Raw genomic sequence first — 19,598 nt, 5'->3', positions numbered from 1 at the left:
AGGGAGGTAGTTTGTTAGCTGGACATAGCTATGACATTGGTCTTACACAGACAGTAGAGGGTTGAGTTTGGGTTTAACCTCTTCATAACCTTTTGGTATAAGTGCACAACATTTAAAGTTCACACTTGAATACTTCACTTACCTTATCAAACTCTGTTTGTGCAGTCTGACGAAGAGACTCCAATGGATTCTGAAGCTGGTAGATGGTTTCTTCCTGTATCTTACACTGCTCCAATGCCTGAGACAATTGTAAATATAGTCATTGCCACATACCATAGTGGACCATTATAGTTTGGCACACAATATGAGTTTCTGAATGGTATTAAAGGACTTAAATCAAATTAATTTAACAAAAATATGAGTGACATGATTAATTCGTTTTTAATTTATGGGGCATATTTCATGGAGTCCCAAAAAGACAACTGGATGCATTGTGGTATAATTAGTGAAGGGGATATCTGTGATTAGATAGTCATCTTTGATCTTGTAGTTAGTAAAAAGTTTCAAAATCTAACAAGATCTTGAGAATGATATTTTATTGTGTAAAAGTAGATTAAGGCTATTTTACTAAATATATGTACAACTGTTCATACTTCTGGATTATGTTCTTGTCAAGGAGAGGTATTTTATTCAGTAAATAATTTAAAATGAAATTTATTCTTCATTGTTGTGGACCAAGTCACTTTCTGTTTAGAATTTCAAACTTGTTAACTGAAGGCAAGTGGAATTTAGAATATAAGATTGATTATAGATTCAATTTGAAGTGTAGCAGCCAAGCATCCAGGCTGTTACAGCAGTGTAGAAGAAACATTTGTTGAAATTTCATAAATACTGAATGGTGAATTTTAAAATCCATAAGAAACATATGAAATGCAGTGACATAAAATATATAAGAGAAAAAAAAAAAAAAGCAACCCCAGAAAGGTGCACAGTGATACTAACTTTGATGTAGTTTTGCTTTGAACTTTCCACCTGAGCCACCAAATCTGTCACTTGTCTTGCTGCTGACACCTGCTGTGGCACTAAATCAGACACTTCATTCCTATAATCTGCTATGCTCCCAAATGCCTCGTTAATTTTATTTAAAGCTTGTTCATATTTTTTTCCTTTTGCCTAAAACAAATGTGAAAATAGAACAAGAGTTGTTTTTTTAAATTGTTTGTCTCATATAAAGATCTGATACCACATCAAATCTTTTAGTAGCATTTAAAAAATGGATAAAACACTAAATGAGATTTAACAAAAAAAGAATTTACTCTTTCTGTTTTGACAAGAAAAGCTGCAATTGTTTTAAACAAGTGGACAAACTCCAAGAATGTCAGAGGAGTAAAAATCCTGAGAGGCTCCCTCTGGTGACAAAATTGTCTTTCGATGGCTGTCTTCGAAGACAAGTGAATGAAGGCCATAGCATTGGCAGTGGCCTCCAGCTGTTCGTTGGAGTGCTGTGGGTTCCATGGAACAGCTACCTGTTTTACAGATAAAATATGGCAATGATCAATTTATGTAATGAAACTTTTACCAAACTTGTACATTATCCTATAACCTTATAAGTTGTTTGGATTCATAAAGAAAATTTATTTTTTCAAAAGAAGTAAAAAAAAACTCAACTAGAAGACATTTTAATCAAATAATTAAAAGTGATTGCAGAATTCATTTATTTGTAGAAGCTATGTTTAATGGAAAGGATAAAACTTATTTATAAACACTTTAGTACAAGTTAAATGTAGTGACAAATATCATCTTTATGAGATGCACTGAGAATAAGCAATTAGAAATCCAATCTGTGTTTCTCAACTCACCCCAGATTTGTTGTCCTGAAGCCACGTTTTAGCCACTTGTGCCAGAGACTTGAAACTCCAAGGCAGGAAGATGTCTATGCAGACACAGTGTTTTAACAGCCCAGGATGTTTCTGAAGCTTGTTGTGAAGTGCATTCACCTGAGTAGAGAAGTTGTTACCTGTGGCCAAAACAAGAGTCTTAAAGATCAATAGTACATTAAAAACAACTTATCTAAAAGATGCCAAAGTATTAATTGTATTAATTAAACTAAAGGTAAAACAAACTGTTATTGAATATAAAGACTTATTCACTATATCCAGACTATTCCCCAAAAATGTATAGCAAAGTAGTACTCAGTCTGAATTGAGGATGACACTTTACAATAATATGTAGAGGTCACATATAAACTACCAAAAACAAGGTGACTTTAAAATCTAATGTAAAACAAGAGCTTACATTAAATCTACAATTTAAACATAAAGACCTATTATATTAACAATCAAAGAGCCACAAACAAAATTTTCTACTAATGACTTTTATGTACCAAACAACAAATAGTATCAGTTCAAACACAGCGTCAGCAAATAACGTATAGACTGTTGTAAAGATATTCACAAGAGGAGTTACAGAAAAATACAAATTAAAGACAATAACTAATTTCAATATGCACCATTTGTTATCCTGACTTATGACTTTGGCATAATATAAAGACTTTCAACATTTCAATGAGATACCAGCACACCAATAATCATATAAAACAAAAATACCTTTATTGTTGAGGCAGACAATGACATGCAAATTTTGCTTGATTCGTTTGATGTATTTATTAAAAACTTGTTCAATCTTCTCTACTTTCTTGGTTTGCACTCCACCAGGCAACAGCTGACCCACTATGTCTTGTATTTCTGTTTCGCTGTATAAGCCTGGAGCAGTACCTGCACACATAAACACATACAGTGCAGTTCTGGTAATGTATATTAAACTCCACATTAAATATATCCTACTTAAGCAGAGCCGATTATGATTCCATTTTTATTTGCACATATGTATTTTAAAAAATTTATTTTTACATATTTCAGATGTTCCTTCAGAATTGAAGATTATTAAATTCTAGCCCAAACCTTCCACAGGACAGTGGATGGGAGCTGGCAGGATTCAAACATTGGACTAAAATTTGGACCATCGAGAGAACAGCCCAGAGTACATATCACATGACTAGGCAGCCATTCAATATTAAGTTTGGGTAAAACAGTTTAAATTTAATAAATCTTTTTTTAGTCTCTTTAACTTTAACTAAAATCAGCTTCAGAGAGTGAATTAAAAGAAAAAAAATACACAAAAGAGGTGTCAAAATATAACATTTGATATGGCCAGCAAAGAAAAAAAAAAAACAAATAAAAAATCACTATCCATTTTTTATAACAAAAAGCTTCATCGCTAATAAAAACTATTCAAAATTGTTACAGTTTCTTTTGGCTTTACCTTCAGCCATAATAGAGGCAATGTCATAGAGTCCTTCCTCTCCCAAGTCTTCATGTACCAGTAGCACAGTTTGCTTGCCAGATACACCAGCATGGAAGCAGCTTAACTTGATGTATCTTCTGAGGACTTGCAAATTGTGGCCAGAATGGGACTGGGTTTTGGCTTCAAACAGTTTGCAGTGGGCCACGTAGGCTGCTAACCGGGTCAGAGTGGCTCTGCCAGTGCAATAACTCATTCCAAGAAGCAGTGCATGTCCTTTAGGTTGAGCCTGCAAATAATAATAAGCTAAGTAGTAATAAGAGCTGTCTGAGCTGCAATACATAATGCAGTTCATAACATAATAGTACTAGTTACTTTAACCCCTTCAATGTTTCAGTTCTGATGGAAGAAAAAGAGCTTAGATAATATACTAAATACTAGACCTAGATTTGAGATAATTTTGATAACATAATACATCTAATTTTGCTATATACTAGATTTGAGAAAGATTTGAAAAATTAATGTATAGTTTATTTACATATTTTCAATAAATACTATATTTAATTTAATTTTGCTAAATTTATTTAAGATAATTAATTATAGCTTTTTATATAGCGCTACTTTCATGCTTATAGCATGCTCAGAGTGCTATGGTCTAATGTCTTTTGTAGACCAGTGGGGGGAGGGGGTGCCTGGGAGAAGGTTTGCCGTGCTGCCTTTAGGTGCTCAGTAAACACAAATCTGCTCAAGTCAGGTGTCTAACCTCGAGCCCCCTTCATTGGTAGCAAAGCCAAGCCACGTTGAAGCTTACTTAGCCTCTCGGCCACGTTTGGATAATGACAAAATTTGAGATATTTAGCTACATACTAGATGTGACATAATTTTGTAAAATGCTTCAATTCAAAAACTGTGCACAGTATTTTTAGGTGCTGATTAACTTTAAATTGTCTCAAATTCCAAACTTTCCATTATTTATGTGAGAAAAATTACTCTGAAGCAATGGCTATTTTAAGTTTTCTATGCAACTCAGGTTGTCAAAAGCAAACATTTTTAAGCAAAATATGACTTACAAGTACTCTGCTTAGTCTGGCTGCATGATGGACTGCTTCTGAGAAAAATACCAGGTCAAGCCTTTGTGATGTCCCTTTGTTGTATTTTTCAAGACAGCTGTACAGCGCCTCAGTTATCTTTTCTTCACTTTGTTGTGTGTAACCTAGAAAACACACAACTCATTAAAAAAATACAAAAATAATATAATGTTTCATATGAATATAAACAAACAAAATAATAAAGAATCATTTTTCTGAATAGTTATTTCCAAATTTAACAAAATAAATGTCTGAATCACCTTTTTCAGCCTGAATGCCAACAAGCTCTGCATGACAGCTTAAATAAAACTTGCTGAATATAAAATTTGTCACATCACTCTGAGTTCCTTTAATCTTCAATGAGAGAGAAAAAAAAAAGGCACAATTGTAACCTATTTAAGCTAATACATTTATGTTGTTATAAATTAATTTTAAAATTGTTTTTTTTAGCTGTAGTTTCTTGAAGACTTATGAATGTGAAAGAGAAAAGACAAAGAGATTACCTCATTTATGGAGAGCAAAGGTCCGCTATGTAAAACATGTTTTTTATCTGCAAGAAGTCCAGCTTTGAAAGAGACAACTTTCTTGTTAGAGTCTTGTCTTTTATACAACCCTTTCTCCTCCTCTATAATTTATCAAACAGAAATACATAATGAGTTTTATTCAACAGATATACAAATCTTATTAATTGCAATATATTATACAAACTGTAGAATGTTTACCAGGAATTTCTTGATTCTTTGTAGACATTTTGTGAGATCTATTGTGTTGTTCTTCAGTTTGCTGACGTCGACCATCTAAAGTTCTTGATATTTCTGTAACATAATTATTGTAAAAAGTTAATTTTTTTTTTAAGTTTTTTAAAATAACATTTATATAAGAATGACTGTAAACAACAAGTGCACAGCTAAAATTATTTTTATCAAGGTTTTCAGTTTTATAGAATATATAGAGATAAGGCAAATGATACACTGACCTATGTCATCTGAAGCAGATGTCTCGCAACTGGAGTCTGAGTCTGATTCATCAGTCTGGTTGAGGTTTTCATCTTCTGTTTGTAATGTTAAATCTAAATCTATTGGGCGGAATAGAAATTAAAGCTAATTGATACTCTTTCCCTATCATTTTATCTAATATCTATATAAGAGATTTTGAGGGAAATGTCGCAGCAAAACTAAATATTGTGTTTTTTGTTTGGTGTCATGCACAAATTGTAAGACAAATTTCCATACGGATAATAAAGATTATTATTATACCTTTCTCTTTATAATTGACTTGTGTGGATGGACAGGCAGTAGGCTGAGGGTCAGAAGCGTAACTAAGTTGTCTTCTTGGTTTATTTTTGGTACTAGATTGGCTAGAAAATGACAATAAAATTAAATCAGCTTTTCAACTGCATAAATTGTTTTGTTTTTATTCCAAATCTTTGTGATAACCTGATAATTTTTATTAGCAAGTGCCACTGCAATGCTTTTTGGTCAACTTTAATTCAATTTAAAAGTGAAAAAACATGAAAACCTTTTGAAAGCTGCGTCTAAAGCTTCTTTCACTTTTTGGCTGGAAGAAGCTGTCCCCTGGTTTACACTCATAGTGTCATGATTTTGTGAATTGTCTTCTCTTGTATTTCCAGTCATATTTTGTTGGCTTGTAGTGTCATCTGTATTGAAACTCTGAAATATACCAATTAACTAATTAATTAAGAAAAAATAATGTTTTGATTTTTGTTCTTTTCTATTTAATTCAAGTCTGCTAAAAATAAAATAGAAAAGTAAAAACTCGCCGATTCTTCTGCTTTTTCTTCAATGATGTTTTCTTGATTGTACTTTAAGTTTGGAGAACAAAAATGTCTGACTACCAAAGTCTCTACAGTCTGACTGAACCAGGCAAAGTCTTTGTGTTTTGTAACAAAGCAAAAAGGAAATTATGTCACAGTGAGAAAGATAAATTTACAATTTTAAATACAAGGGAAACCAATTTTAATCTTTTTATTAAAAAAATAATTTTTCCCAGACAAACTAAGTTATATGCCTCGGAAATTTGTAATAATTTTATCAAAATTAATTACAGTAGTCAAATTAAAAAAAAACTATTTTGTACCATCAAAATTTATTAGTCTGTCTCCGAAATTTCGAGAAACTTCATGACACCACAACTGAGCTATAACTTTCATCATAGGAGCAGACGTGAACTCATCAACCTTCTTACCAGTATCTATTATGAAATGTACCAGGCATTATTAACTGAACATTTTAAACAAATGGTTATAAATATGTATATCAATAGAAATATTTATATCATTATGTATATCTGTAAATACATTTATAAAAATTAAAAAAAAATTATATCAGTATATACTTTAAAATTCTTGTATTTATTTCTAATTTCCTAACTCAAAATGTTAAGTCAATTTAAACCTTTGAAATAGATGAAAAGTTTTATTACTTTTTTTAACAGTTTTTCCTTTCTTGAGGTGAATTCGAGGTGACAAAAGAAGAATTCCTTGAACAACTTTACTTAAATCATGCAAAGAAAAAATATAATGAGGTTTGGATGGGCTGGGCAGGAGCCTATCTCGGACTGTTTGGTACAGATCAAGGAGTGCACTGGACATTGCCTGATTTTAGAGGGAAAGAAATTCAAGCACATGTTTAAGGTTAATTTTCATAGTATTAATAGTAGTAATAGTATACTTAGGGTAAATTTTAACAAAGGAAAGAGAATGATAGTATGTAAAGTATGTTTAGATGATTATGTAAACATAGTATATGGTTCTGCAAGGTTGTTATTGTCAAAAGTGGTAATGGATATAAACACTACACTACCTATAAAATGCTTCCTAATAGCATGCATCTCAAACAGCCTCTGATAGTCCAACTCCTGGCCTTCAGATATTAGAGTCTGGCGGAACTGTTTTCACTAACAGGAGAAGGGGTAAAGGCATGAAACTGGTGCCTAAACCAGTAAGCTTTGGGCAGGAGGGGCTCGTTAGCCATTGCTGGCTACACACTTAGGAGAAGAAAAACTCTGAACTTTGCTGCTTTGCAGCTATACCCAATTATGGGAAAGGTTTTGGGGGTGAACCCTGAGGAAAAATATGGAGTCCGCTACCCTTCGGCAGTTTGCAGCACTCAGTGCTACATCCTGTGACACTGCTGACCCCAAATTGTATTGGCACATGCTACTTCTTTGGATACATCAGCTAATGCCCAGGCATTCATATATAAATAAATAAGAAAAATATTTTTACCCTTGAAAATTCATAGGTATGTTCCACTGCAAAGGTAGGAAACTCTTCCAACCATGTCTGCAAAGGCTTTGAAAACAAAGTCACTAGTGAGTCTTCTGAAGGACTAAAGACAGTCAGATTGACAAACTGCCTTGTCAGACGTGTTGAAATCAAATGACATGCTTTGCCAAGACCAGAACCTGAAATAACAAAATTTGAACACAAAGAATTAGAAAAGTCTTATTCAGTGGAGATTGCAGTTGTTCAATAGTTCCCTGCTTTATACAGGTAATTTTTATTTCAAGATAGGTAAATGTTTAATTTACTTTCACAATGCTTACACAGAAGAGAAAAACTTTTGACAACAAATAGGATTGTTTTACTTGAAGGCAGACAAACAGACCAAAAAAATAACCCAACAATGTTCTTTTTCTTACTTTAAAAACTGGCTGTATTGGCAGCTGCTTTAGTTACCTGGGCAACTGGGTATAGTAGTTGCAGCAATGAAAGATGCTTCTTTGGTCTTCAAAAACTCTTTTCTGTTTCTGTCATGCATCCCTCCAGTTGACAACAAACATCTCATTAGTTCAAGAGGGGGCTGGTAATCTACAAAACCAATTTTAAGATGTAAGATTTTTTTAAAAGAAAAGAAAAAAAAACAACAAAATACACAAAAATAAAAATGTATCTAAATAGGCCTGAGAGAAAAATGCAGTTTTTATAAATGGGAAAAATGTCTTACACTTTTTAGACAGTTTTGAATCAAAGGCCATGATGTCTTAAAAATCATTCACTTTCTACTCTGTCAGGGTCATGTGAGAGCACAACAGAATGTAGTGGTCACTGACTCGAAACCTGTACTAAGGATTTACAAAGCCCTAGTCTGTACCCCCCCCCCCATATCTACCTTATCATTGTATAAACCAACCCTTTGGTACCCTGGTAACAACGCAGTGGATACCAAGTCACGTAGGCATAGCAGACTCCTTGGTAAACCAGGGAGCACTAACAACACCTACAGAGCAACCTGTTTCCATCATGCTGTGGTAAACTATTCAACTGATGGAAATAGAGAAATGATTCGAGCGTCCCTGGCCAAAACAAGTTATTTTAGCACAGACTTGATGATTCCCATCTCGACAGATCAGAGAAGTTACAAGTTCTTGACCTGTATTTTTACATACAACAGCAGGCTTTCTGTCCATGGCTTTTTGAGTTTCTTCACTCAAATGGAGTTTGATGATGATGACAATATTAAAGACAAGATTAAAGACAAGATAAATCAAAGATATTAATCTAAGCTTTGAGTGATTTATACATTAACTTTTACATTTGATCATGTTCAAATCAAAGTAAAAGTGTAGTCAGAGAAAAAAAAACTAATTTAAACCCACATGAGTAACGGAACAAGTTAAAAAAAATATTATGGGTACATTCTATGTCCCAACATATCAGATTTATGCTTAAGTGTAATTATCAGATCAAAATTGTCTTATTTTAGCATATAGCCTAGCATTCCTAATTAATCTTCGGACTTGAAGACAAGCTTTATTAATGTCACCGTGATGGTTCTGAGCATGAGCCCTGAACTTTGACCAGGAACTAATAATCATAACTTTTGAAGGCATTGCCAAAATTTAATTATGACATTGCATTCTGGTCCTTCAGAATTTAAAAAAATTAAGTGAAACTTTCAAATTTGTCCAATTCGTATCTAGTGAAATATGCAATGTTTTCTTTGATACCTAGTGGATGGTGTACCCATGACAAAGATAAAAATAAATCCAATTAAGATTTCAATCTTTATTCTGAAATCTCATAAAGGCATTTTTTCAACTTTATTATAAATACAGCTTCTAAGTAATAAAAAAGTAGTTTTTTTCTACATTTTAAATCAAAATTTGAAAAAAAAATAGGAAAAAGAAATTCTTTACCACCAATCATCGGTGCCATATTTAGGTCATCAATGAAAAACAAATGTTTTGACTGGTCCAGCAAAGAACTACTTGGACCACCAGGTCTAGGGTTGTTTTTATTTTGAATAGCTGAAACATGAGCCAAGATAAGGTCTTGGAGAATTGAAGAAGTTAGACCATTGGACATTATGACCTCTGTGGAAGGCAACTTGGACAGGATCATGCTCTGGAGAGAAAAAAAAACTAATTAAGAATGTGTTTAAAAAAAATGGAAAATATTAACTGTAAATTTCATAAAATTTTTAATGAATTCAGTCTAAAATGTAACTAACTTGTACAAAAGAAGTTTTGCCAACTCCAGGTGCTCCAGCTAATAAAATAGGTATGTTGGCAGACATCAAAAATTCAGTGAGGTAAGAATAACGATCAACCTAAAAATAGGAAGTTTAGAGATTAACACAATAAATTTTACTTCATTTTTTTAATTTCAGATTTGGATTTTTTTCTCCTTTTTATAAAAAAAATATTCTAAATCATTTAATAAAAAAAAATAGCTTACAAAATTAACTGTATACACACAAATATTTAAACAAAAAATGGCTTATAAAAAGTTAATGTTCAACTAGCACACCTCAGGGATGACATAAAACCCTGCCAGATTTTTTATTCTATCTTGCTGTTGCCTGCAACTCCAGTTTGCAAATTCTGAGGTTTTCTCATCCAAATAATAATCAAAAACATGTCCAGCAGATGGTAGCTGAATAGGATGGGGAGTACGGTACAAGGCATTATGAGCAAAGTTACTGAAGGTTTCTTTATAGCTAATGGATAAAATAAAAAACAGATATTACAAAATGTGACAATGGTTTTATAACAGTCAAATAAAAATATTTTTAATAGTTATTTACATTTACAGTCGTGGCATTTTACGTCTCGACAGTCCTTTCCCTTTGCAACTATTTGCAAGGAGAGCTGCTGGTCATCAACGTTTAAGGTATACTGATGTATGCAAACGCAACATGAAGCTCGTCAAAGTCGACACTAGCAGCTGGGAAAAAGTGGCACAGGATAGATCCACATGGAGAGTGAGAATAAAAGAAGGGTGCCAGAAAGAAGGGTGAAAGTACAACGGCGCCTGGTTATTACAGATGCCAATCCTGTGGCCGCAGCTATCTATCAAGGATTGGCCTCTTTAGTCACACAAAGAAGTCAGGAATTACATCCAAATTTACATGAGTGTCATAATGAAAAAAAAAAATTCTGTTTATTAATACTGATTGAGCTAAGTAACTCTAATTTAAAAGATGTTTCAATTTTTGTTCCAATAATCACAATGCTATTAGAAAATATTTACTTTATTATTATTTTTCTAAACATGATATTTAAAAAAAATATTTACCACACTTACCGGTCATGCAAGTGACCTCCAAATGCCCAAATATAGGCAAAAGCAAAAATATTCTTCAAATGCTCTTGGTAGTTTGGTATGACAGCCTCTATCTGGGATGTGTTTGTTAGACTGCTGCTACTGTGTCTTGTTGGTGTTTTACCATCTTCATTGCTGGTGCTACTGAATGATGATCCTTTTTTAGAAGAGAAATAAATGTGCAAATACTTGGAGATCTTATAAAATTATTCAATGATTATCATTAAAGGGAAATTGAACCGTAACCCACCCCACCTGCCTTTCCCTAGTGCACACGGGGAGATTGGGGCTAGGATTTATAATCTTAAGTTTCAAAGGGACACTTGAAACATGAAAAATGAAAAACAAATGCCTATGATTTATGCATTGTGATTAATCATTTTAGCCTTGGGATTCGAAAATATTTCTTTATGGTTGAAAAGTGTCAGGGACTTCAGGCCAGATTACAGAAAATTAATTAACATGTTTTATGCTGATGTTCAATATATAAGTGATTTGTTACTGTCAACATTGTTTTTATGTAGCTTAATAAATGTTCAATAAGAGTAAACAAAATGGAATCAGGAAAGAATTGAAACCCCAAGAGCAAGAATTAAATTCCTCTCAACAAGAAATGGATTTATGATTTTTCAGATTTGGTCATTTGTAAAAGTGAATGGTAATAAAAGTTTTGATTATAATAAATGGACATTGAACTGAAATTCCTTACTATCATCTATTAAGTGTTTTCTGTCTTTTTCTTCTCTTTTCAGAGTTCTGTCTAACAAAGCCGAGAAGATATTTAGGAATGCAGAGACTTCTGAGATTCCAGGAGTGACCTGATTGGCAGCTGTGCAGACCTGACCTACATCAGTCAACAATGCAGATTGGCAATGGGTGGACAAAAATTTTATGGTGGCAGGAAATAGATCAGAAATGATCTCATCAAGTACCTTTAACCTGAAATATTTGTAAACATTCATTCGTTTAAAATCAATATTGTAACAAAAAGAAAATAATAGTAAAAATTAATGAATGTAAAAAACAATTTGTTTGTGGTAAGATTTTTTTTTCATAAATTGAGCATTCTAATTATTATAAAACATACCCTTCGGCTGAAAGGAGCCATCTATTGTTAGCTGTTTGTTTCCAGTTGAAATAAAGAGATGACCAGTTAGTGGTGCCAGGGCTAAGGTAAATAACTACACTGTGAGCTACACTAGATGGCGCTGCAGTTTTTAGATCAGTAGTCTCAAAGATAATTTTGGTTAAATCTGTGTAAACAAAGAAAGCAGATTATAACTACATTACACCATTTTAATGATTCATTTTTTTTAAATCCTGATTTCTCAACAAAGTCAATCCTCAACTTATTATGCACAATCATCACCATACTCCATTTAAGGGAGGGCTCAAATCCTCACTTGTCAATGCCCTAAACAGAAACCCAGCATTAATGCTGTCACCATAAAAGTCAAGAACTTGTGGCTTTCGAGGTCTGTTGAGATAGAATTCAGCAAGTCTGGGGCAGTCAAAAAGTTATGAGACAAGGTTTCATCTTCTTGCCAAAGCGGGGGCAACATGAGTAACATTTGGCCTGAAACTTGTGAAACAGTAACCCATCCTGCACAGTGCTATAATAGCTTGTTCAGGCCTGGGCAGCCTCCACCATGGGAATGTACATTCAGGCCACCTCAAGTGCTGCCAGACACTGCAAGCTTTTTATTACTTTTCCCAGCACTTAAACCATTTTTTCATTTCAATCATTTGAAGTTTTGCCACAGCTTTATGGAAACTCACAGGTTGTCAATAGGTGGGTGTTAGACCTCACTGGTGAGTCAATGAGTCTGCAATGGTGTTGCCAGTCACACCCATGTACACACTGTGGTGTTAATGTTGCACATTAAGATTTTTTATTTATCTTAGCTTATAGACATTACTTCAAAAAAAGAAGATAATAACGTCCTCCGTGTGTCGCTAGGTCAATCTAGTTTTCATGTTTTGTTTGCTTGTAAAATGGTTTACATGTTTCGGATGCTCCTTCAGAGTTGAAGATAATTTACTTACTAGTCCAAACCTTCCTGAAGGATGATGGGGGATGGGAGCGAGCAGGGTTTGAGCCTGGGACCATCAATAAATCTTAATGACAGTCCAGCGCGCAAGCCGCACAACCAGGCTTAAATATATCAATAAGCTAGTTAAAGTAATAAAGTTGGATAGATCAGGACTTAAATTGTATTTTTCAAAAATTATAAGAAAAGAGAAAGAGCTGTTTACTTGACTCACCCTTGAGTTGAATTGTTTCACCACTCCCTTGTGACAAATGTCTCTCTGAATCCAGTAGTGTCTTGATTCCCTCTGTCCAGAGTGGGTGAAGGCTGCCATCTATCACAATCCATCTTTTTAAAATTGATGGCATGGCTGCTGTATATTTGGCCAGCTTTTTATCCTGTGATTTGAAAGTCTGAACAAAGCTCATTGTAGCCAACCATTTTGTGTAGGAGTCTTTCAATATTTTACTTAGGAGCCCACACTGCCAAACACCATCTTCAAAACTTCCTAACAGCTACAGAAAATGGAAAAAAAAAATGTTTTAAGGTATTTATATATTTATACAAATATGAATCTTTTTACAAAACCAATTTTACCAACAAAAGTCAACACCTCTATGAAAATTGTCTACCTGATCAGGAGTCATTGAACCTGGAAAAATATGAACCATATCAACTTTGGGAAATCTAGACAAGTCTCGTCCATCTTTATTAATGATTGCTGACTGAAATTAAAGTATTGAATAATTAGTTGTAAAAAACATTTTAAAAAAACATAGAGGGACACAACTGGGAAAGTGACAAGTAAATCCACTCCCTTGTACCTGTATGTTCTGAGAATGGTGGTTTGACACTTGACTCTGTGATCTGTTTTCTTCTTTAGTGGCATCATTGGAAACCATTTTGTAATTCAAAAGATTGATGGCCTTGGCTAATGTGTGGCACAATTTAGTTTTACCACTCCCAGGTTGACCAGCAAGGATGACAGAAGAAGTACTATCAAGTGACTTGTACAGCTCCATTATCTAAATGGGAAAATTATTTTTTTTTAACGTTAGAAGCTTTAGATTAGAAAATTCTAGAAATTGAAAATCTTAAAGGTATAGAAAAAAAAAGCTAGATATAAGAGAAATATAAATGAACATGGCGGTAATAAATTTTTTTTTTATAGGAATTATAAATCAGTACAGTCAGAGATGCTGAATTTGAGTCCAGTCAGATCAAATGAAAACCAGATGAAGTGCTAATAGTTGATTGCTGTGAACATAACCATGAGTTATTGAAACTCGTTAAGGAAAACATCTATTTTTTTATCAATTAGTTTTTAACATAAGATTTTAATACTGCTTATGAAGTCAAAGATTTTTCTTAGACAAATACTATATTTAAATATCACTCTTACTTTAGGTTTAGTTTTCAATAAAAGATTTGTAATACTGTTGTTAAAGTCTATAATTTTTCTCGGACTAATCAATACTATATTTAAATCTCATTCTTACTTTTGCATAGCATTAGTTTTCAACAAAAGATTTTAATACTGCCATTCTCAAACTAACGAATACCATAATTAAATCTCATTCATACTTTGCTTAGCATTAGTTCATTGCGCTCCATGCCATCCTCATCGAAGATTTCTGCAACAGCTGTGATGAGTTGCTGTTCTTGTCCTGTGCTGCTTGTCTGCTGCCCAGTTGCCTGAGGGAAGATCTGTCTCAGTATGTTGTTGAAAATAGCTCTCTCTGACTCACTCTCAGCTGCTGTAGACATCAACTCTTTGACTGCAAAGACAATGCTGAGCTCTTCTTTGTTACCTTCCTCACCTGAAAAATGAATTTTAAAATTAAATCTGAGAAACCTGTTTGTGTTACACATGTAAAAAACAACAACAACAAAAAACAATTTAAAAACATTAAAAAAAATAACTTTTTACCATCTAATTTCTCTGTACTCAGTGATTTTAATTTTGAGCCAACTGCCAACTTTAAAACTTGTTTCATTTGATGCAAGCCAGTTAAGTGTTTCTTTTGTCTCCAAATCTGCAAAAATGTTTATTTATTGATTTTAAAATGACATTACAATATCCATTAAAAAAACAAAATCTATATATATTTTAAAATGCAGACATTAAGCTTTCTTTTATTTAAACATGAAAAGAAAAACAAATGATTTGTGAATCATAGAATTATTAAAAACAATCAACCAAAAACTTTGACTTCAATAAACTGGACAAAACAATTGGCTCAACAACAGTACACAATACTAGCATGTTGTGAATACATTGTCATAATTAGCTACAAGAACAAATTAATAGATAGATAAATAAGTAAATCACATTAGCAGCAAATAAAAATAAATACCTGAGATTCCAATTGTTTGAATAGAAGAACAAATTTTTTAGCCCAGAGGGAATGCTTTTCATAACCATTACTTTCCAAGTGTACAGAAACAATGTACTCCACATCAGGGACTATAATAGCACAGGGTCGCATCAGTATCTGGTACAAGCAACAAGAGTTAAATCACAATCTCATAAAAATTGGCTGCCTGTATGGTATGTGCTTTGGACTGTCCTGCTTCCTGTCATTCCAAGCTGCCCACCAGGAGGTTTGTGCTAGGATGTAATAATCATCATTTCTGAAGAACTATCAGAAACTTGTAAAAACAAAATAATATTTATTAAGAATTAAATTTTAAAAAAGTAAAGTTCCCCTTTCAGACAGTCTATAGGGCAGATGATGTTAAGGTCCTCTGTTTCTTTGGCCAACCATTAACAAGTAGGGTGTCATGTGGCCAGCACAATGAATTAAATGGGTAGAGTAGATGACTTTTTCAATGGTAGACTAATTAAAATTGTAATAAAAATAGACAACACATTTATTTCCAATGAACTCTTTATATTGTGTCTGTTCTAATTATGTTTATGTTTCTGTTGTGTTGTCTGTATATGAGAAAAGAGTCCTTGTAATCACAACAAATTTCTATAAGGATCAATAAAGCAGTCTTAGTCTTAAGTAATTGTGCAACTTTCTCTTACCCTAAAACTGTAGGGAATCTCAGAGGATGCTGCACTGGTAGCGTTCATTGTCATGAAACAACCAAAGTTGCAGCTGGCCTGCAGCAGTTTACCATTGAACATCACATTACCCAGCATTCTGTGCACATAGCTAGGCTCAGAAGTCAGCTTGGAGTAATCTGGCTGGGAACGCCTTCTGCTGGCTTTCACATGCTCTGGAAAATAGTCCAGAAATTATCAGTGTTGGCAACAAAGTTATGTTTATATCCGATTCTCACATACAAGATATAACAGGAATAAATATAACATAAAATGTATAAATAAAAATGAGGGAATGGAGAAAGAGTTTAGAGAGAAAAAAAAAACAGGAAAATCATTTAGTGTTATCATAATATGGTAGATTTTTTTTTTAACGTAAAAGACTATATAAAAAACTAGTTGTGCTCATATTTTGTTTAAATGCTGCATAAATTAATCTATAAACTCTCAAGATAAAGAATTCAATGGAACAATGAAAGTTCAATGTTTCAAACTGACCATAGAACAAGGGTGGAGGCTTGTTACTTTTATACAATTCAGACTCTTGAATTTTGATCTCCCGCTCAATGGAATGTCTTCGTTGATCTCTTTCAGCCACCCAGGTATCCTCGAAATAGGTCACCAGACCTTTTTCCTAAAGTGGACATGTGACAAAGCTAAATCAAAATGATTTGTAATTTTTACATGGGACAAAACTTTGATGATCATAAAAAAAAACTTAAAAAAAAAAACAAAAAAAAAACTAACATTGAACCCATGCGGAACAGTCTTCTGTCTCTCAAGAATCGGCACAAATTCTGTCTCAGGTTTAGGCAATGGGTGAAGAGTTGTCAGTGAGTTACGTCGAATAACTTTATCACCAATGCCAGATTTCTAAATAGTAGAGATAGAAGAAAAAGAGTTTGTAAACATGAACCATTTGCTTTAGGTCTCAAATGATAAAAAAATTATTTTAATTTTGAATATATATCTTTTTATATTTCTAATTCAAAAACTAATTAGTTATTTTAAAGTAAGTGTTTTCATTTAAAGAAAAGAAATACATTTCTTTTTTTTTTTTTTAACTCTTTTCTTTTTTAAATAATTTAATGTTTATAAAATGAAAAAATAAAATTCTTTTAAAATTTTTAATACAGTGACATTTATTTCTACAAGGTTTTTGAAGCATGAAAATAAATGAACATAATAATATGTCAAGAAATTCCAAAGAAAGCATCAAGGCAGAAAAAAAAAAGAGAAAAAATGTATCTACAAAGAATGGAAAAAAAGCAAATTTTAAAACTGAAGTATACATACTTGAATAAATTTAGTATTAACAATATTTAAATGTATGATAAAACATTAGATTGGTGAATTTAGCGATTTCTAAAAGTAAATTGCATTAATTGTAATTCAGTTAGTTCATTTTTTGAAATTGTTTTTTTTTACTGAGTTTTTCGGGTTGCAAATTGAATAAGTCAATAAAAACTCAAAGTAATAAATACTGAATGAAATGAAAAATGAAAAAAAAAAAAAAAAAGAGAGTTTCTATAAGTTGATCTATCTAATGATAGAGCCAGCTAAATATTTCATAGGAATGCAACATACCATTGCAAAAACCTGTAAGCAAACAAATAATTTGAAACATTATTCAAGATGTTTTGTTGGATATGAAATTAAAGATCATTGAGTTTTCTTTTTTAAATGAAACTATTTTTGTCATTCTAACATTTAGTGTTTTTCATCTTCTGTCTTCAACCAAAAAAATAATGGAAGAGTTGAATTGCGTAAAAACAAACAAAACTAGATTTTTTTTTCTGTATGAAAATGGCTTATATTATATTATAGTCCATTTTACCATTTTTAGTGAATGTGAAATAAAGGCATTTTGACAGACTAATTAGCCACTCTCACTTCAATGACAACCTTGAACTTGAGAGAAATGTATTTACATCTAACAGCCCATTTTACCCAATTTTGTGTTTTTAAACTTTAAAAAAATTCTTCAGTTGCATTACAGTGTGTCAGTTCAATCAAGAAAAGAAATTCTTTTAAAATTTACCAACAAACAGGATTTATAATTATCGAATACTATGAGGATAAAAGTTCTTGTACATATGAGTACATATATGTATATGTCACAGGAATATGAGTTAGTTGGTGGGTTAAAACACTTCACAAAAAGTTATCATTTTGTTAAATTATAGAATGTATTAACATTTTTAAAAAAATACATTTCTCAGATCTATTATAATGCATGTCAGTAAAAAAAAAGTTTTTAAATAATTCTTTCCTTAGAAAATAAAAATGATTATGTGTATTAACAAAAAATTGGCACTTCACATCTTTAGGTCAAGGTCAATGAGTGTAGCATAAGGTGTGTTGATTGATTAATCCAGAAACAAATTATTATGCACATTTTTCTTACACTGCCAATACTTACTTTGTCAAAGTGGGAGTTGCCTCTTATTTGATACTGGTTCTCACTGGTCATGGCTAGTGCTCTCAAGGCAGTTCTCAGATAGTCTAACTGCTGACCAACGACAGACATCAAGCCTACAGCCATAAAGATAGTTTCAATAGAAGTAATATGAAGAATTTTTCATAGAATTATCTATACATTATGACAATATAATATAACAATTTAGACCAAGCAAAAATGTTAACAGTTCATATAGAACCAATTTTAAAACATTAATGATATGGGTAAATATTAAGGAAAAAATTTTTTTTATCGTTCAGTATGTTGATATATTTGATTTAATGACCAGCTAAAGATATTTAAAGTCATACTAACAAGTCAAACAAATATTTAGGATCGCTTGAAAAACAATCATCAAAAAATAATTATTTACAAAAAAAAAGTAACTCAGAGGCTGCTTTTCAACATAGATTTTATTGACGTCATTCACCCCCCCCTAACCTTTCTGTTCAATATTTTTTACTAAACTTTTGGCTATATAATGCCATCCAATATTTGGATCAATATACTACCACTTATATAGATAATACCTTTGGTAAGTCTGTCACAATCATCAAATACAGCCCAGCATCCAGACTGAACTAGACCAGTCAAGTATTGCAACATTACTGGAAGTGTGACTGTATTGTGACAGGTGATAGTAAACAGACATCTCCCTAGCAACTGGAAATAAAAAATGTAATGTTGCATATTAAATATTTTAACAAGTTCTTCTTTCTTCTCAACTGAAACACTGAAGTCAAATGAAAAATACATTAAGGTCACAATCTTTGTCTTACACTCGTGTGAAACTTTAAAGATCTTGTTCCAAATTATCCAGCCATATAAGCTGAAATAAAATGCTCTTGACTTTTATACAGAACAAAATAGAGTTGGGAGATTATTATTATGCAAGGACACATTAGTTCAAGTGCTTCTTCCCTAGTGCCATTACAGTATGAAATGGGTTGCCTCAAACATTCACAACTAGATTTAAACATGGATATGCATAAGACCATAAATATCTTATCTTTTGAAGGAACATCTGCAATTTGTAAGAGAAGATAAGCTTGCAGTGTCTTGCAGTGCTTGAGATATTCAATCTGGAAAGACAATTTTTGTATCCTAGCCCAAACCTGTTAGGCAGTTCAGAAGATCTGTTCATTACAACATTGAAACA

The 19,598-nt window shown here is 32.5% G+C and overlaps 1 protein-coding gene across 2 annotated transcripts in view; it reads right to left on the bottom strand.

Moving 5' to 3' along the window:
• LOC106064183 (dynein heavy chain domain-containing protein 1-like) overlaps nucleotides 1–19,598 on the bottom strand; it is a 70,180-nt gene that overhangs the window by 23,018 nt on the left and 27,564 nt on the right. For both annotated transcript variants that reach the window (XM_056018257.1, XM_056018256.1), the window contains exons 39-73: nucleotides 18,970–19,102; nucleotides 18,401–18,513; nucleotides 16,726–16,851; nucleotides 16,477–16,612; nucleotides 15,961–16,154; nucleotides 15,284–15,421; nucleotides 14,857–14,962; nucleotides 14,511–14,746; nucleotides 13,751–13,951; nucleotides 13,559–13,651; nucleotides 13,162–13,441; nucleotides 11,984–12,149; nucleotides 11,606–11,835; nucleotides 10,879–11,053; nucleotides 10,102–10,291; nucleotides 9,803–9,901; nucleotides 9,489–9,696; nucleotides 8,029–8,160; nucleotides 7,576–7,754; nucleotides 6,771–6,942; nucleotides 6,426–6,539; nucleotides 6,109–6,218; nucleotides 5,847–5,998; nucleotides 5,585–5,685; nucleotides 5,305–5,403; nucleotides 5,051–5,143; nucleotides 4,832–4,953; nucleotides 4,589–4,682; nucleotides 4,311–4,453; nucleotides 3,262–3,529; nucleotides 2,547–2,714; nucleotides 1,800–1,957; nucleotides 1,257–1,466; nucleotides 943–1,113; nucleotides 143–238 (exon numbers count right to left, since the gene is read on the bottom strand). In XM_056018257.1, the coding sequence (XP_055874232.1) occupies nucleotides 143–238; nucleotides 943–1,113; nucleotides 1,257–1,466; nucleotides 1,800–1,957; nucleotides 2,547–2,714; nucleotides 3,262–3,529; nucleotides 4,311–4,453; nucleotides 4,589–4,682; nucleotides 4,832–4,953; nucleotides 5,051–5,143; nucleotides 5,305–5,403; nucleotides 5,585–5,685; nucleotides 5,847–5,998; nucleotides 6,109–6,218; nucleotides 6,426–6,539; nucleotides 6,771–6,942; nucleotides 7,576–7,754; nucleotides 8,029–8,160; nucleotides 9,489–9,696; nucleotides 9,803–9,901; nucleotides 10,102–10,291; nucleotides 10,879–11,053; nucleotides 11,606–11,835; nucleotides 11,984–12,149; nucleotides 13,162–13,441; nucleotides 13,559–13,651; nucleotides 13,751–13,951; nucleotides 14,511–14,746; nucleotides 14,857–14,962; nucleotides 15,284–15,421; nucleotides 15,961–16,154; nucleotides 16,477–16,612; nucleotides 16,726–16,851; nucleotides 18,401–18,513; nucleotides 18,970–19,102 (5,406 nt within the window). The remainder of the gene's footprint in view (nucleotides 1–142; nucleotides 239–942; nucleotides 1,114–1,256; nucleotides 1,467–1,799; nucleotides 1,958–2,546; nucleotides 2,715–3,261; nucleotides 3,530–4,310; nucleotides 4,454–4,588; nucleotides 4,683–4,831; nucleotides 4,954–5,050; nucleotides 5,144–5,304; nucleotides 5,404–5,584; nucleotides 5,686–5,846; nucleotides 5,999–6,108; nucleotides 6,219–6,425; nucleotides 6,540–6,770; nucleotides 6,943–7,575; nucleotides 7,755–8,028; nucleotides 8,161–9,488; nucleotides 9,697–9,802; nucleotides 9,902–10,101; nucleotides 10,292–10,878; nucleotides 11,054–11,605; nucleotides 11,836–11,983; nucleotides 12,150–13,161; nucleotides 13,442–13,558; nucleotides 13,652–13,750; nucleotides 13,952–14,510; nucleotides 14,747–14,856; nucleotides 14,963–15,283; nucleotides 15,422–15,960; nucleotides 16,155–16,476; nucleotides 16,613–16,725; nucleotides 16,852–18,400; nucleotides 18,514–18,969; nucleotides 19,103–19,598) is intronic.

The sequence above is a fragment of the Biomphalaria glabrata genome, chromosome 1, assembly GCF_947242115.1.
Source record: "Biomphalaria glabrata chromosome 1, xgBioGlab47.1, whole genome shotgun sequence".
Taxonomy (NCBI): Eukaryota; Metazoa; Mollusca; class Gastropoda; family Planorbidae; genus Biomphalaria; species Biomphalaria glabrata.
This window is presented reverse-complemented; position numbering and strand designations above follow the sequence as displayed.